Source organism: Galeopterus variegatus, unplaced genomic scaffold (genome assembly GCF_000696425.1).
Source record: "Galeopterus variegatus unplaced genomic scaffold, G_variegatus-3.0.2 Scaffold4807, whole genome shotgun sequence".
NCBI classification, from domain to species: domain Eukaryota; kingdom Metazoa; phylum Chordata; class Mammalia; order Dermoptera; family Cynocephalidae; genus Galeopterus; species Galeopterus variegatus.
In genome coordinates this window covers 31,622-33,322 of record NW_007730918.1, presented here as the reverse complement: position 1 = coordinate 33,322, position 1,701 = coordinate 31,622, and the positions used below count along the sequence as shown (strand labels likewise).

The following is a 1,701-nucleotide window of genomic DNA, read 5'->3' as shown; positions in this document are numbered from 1 at the left end:
ACAGATATAAAAGTTACTATTCTGCTTAGAAAGATAATTCAATTTGAAGATGGGTTCTCTATTTAAAATAAAATTTGGGAATCTCAGCAAGAGGCATGATAACAAATAACAGAAAGAAGAGAGATCATCAGAAGTGTAGGAAATGACTACACGACCAGATTAAAGTTTCTTCCTACTCAAATGACATAATGAATTCTTTGCACCAGAATGCTTTTGTATTTGTTTAAGTTACCTGGAGGCTGGTACTATTGTCTGAAAAAGGAGAGTTAAAGAAGCCGCTCACGATGTTCATTATGGACTCAGTAACACACTTCTCCAAGAAGAGGTCTGCGTGTTTCCTGTCTGTAGTTGCATTGCAAACCTGGAGAGAAAAACAAAACTCAGTATGTTTTATCATATCTTTGAATTAGAACTCCATACCAGAACCTTCTAAAAGTTGTCCTGAAATAGCTGTAAATAACATGTCTCCTGCTTTTGAATGTTAACTTTGAATAGAAACACTTCTGCCTGAATTCCATTACAGCTGGATCATCCTGTTGTAGCTTCTTCAGGTTTGCTTGTCATGCTGCCTTGACCAGAATTCTTTGACAGACCCCAGCTCCTTCTTCCTGATTTGCTCCTCCCTTCCCTTGCACACCAACCTCTCCCTCTGTCCTCAAGCTTGGCTTTGCTGGAAAACACTTTCCCACTCAAAGTGAGGGAACCAGAGAGGAAAGAGTTATCCTAAGATAAGAAAGTGGTAAATGTGATTAATGGTGGTTTATGTCTCCATGCATTTTCACTCCTAATACCTGGCCCAAACTGTAGGATGCAAACAAAGAAAATATCTGGAGAGGAAAACAAAAAGGTAAGAGAAGATAAATCAAAACCTTTCCAACGATTTTGACCTTCTCATCTACAAACTACCTGGGAAGTTTGTATGCATCCTTCTCAGAGGAGGCTGAGCAAGAAGAGACAAAACCATAGCCAGGGATAGACCAGAAAAGAACATTCTTGGTTCCTGCTCTGATTTTTTACACCTGATTAGGTGAGGCAGAAATTGGTCATTTTGCTAAACTGTAAATTTCAAAGGGTGTTAGGGTAGACAAATTGCAAAAGCTAAGACACATGATTAAAAACAAACAAACACAAAGGTTGGGAGGTGAAAAGACAAGAAACAAGAAGATAAAAAGTAGACAGAGAAGGGGGAGGGGAGAACGAAGGATGAGAGAAAAGACTGAGAAAGCCGGGCAGAGGAAGAAAGTTTAAATACTCAAAAAATTGTGGTGAGTACATATGCTGGCCATATGTTCCAGCTGTTCTTAGACAATCCACATTTTTATGTAATCTTTTTCTTTTCAATAAGGTGCTTAATCAAAAGAATAAGTAATTACAGTTTAATTTGACATTGCTTTAAAACCTTTCAAACCAATTCGCAAAAGAGAAAAATTCCCTTCTCAAACCGTGTGTCCCAGTGTTTTTGATGTGGAAAATAGGAGCACTACCACTGGCATTTTTCAAATGAAGGTAGAACAAATAGGATGGGGTTTGTTATGAGTTCAAGTAACTTCCCATCTGGACAGTTTACTCTTTCCTCTTTTTACTTATTTATTTATTTATTATTGAACCATGGTTGATTGTACATATCTATGCAGTACAGAGTTGAATATCAATACCTGTGTGCAATATGTGATGCTCAAATCTGGATAATTAGCATAGTCA

General features: G+C 37.5%; 1 protein-coding gene across 1 annotated transcript in view; it reads right to left on the bottom strand.

Annotated features, from left to right (window-relative positions):
• The window catches only part of LOC103603825 (inositol 1,4,5-trisphosphate receptor type 2), a gene marked incomplete at both ends in the record, with an annotated part of 166,825 nt that overhangs the window by 139,430 nt on the left and 25,694 nt on the right, over positions 1-1,701 (bottom strand). Inside the window, one exon of the mRNA XM_008588413.1 lies at positions 233-361. Coding sequence (XP_008586635.1) covers positions 233-361 — 129 coding nt within the window. The remainder of the gene's footprint in view (positions 1-232; positions 362-1,701) is intronic.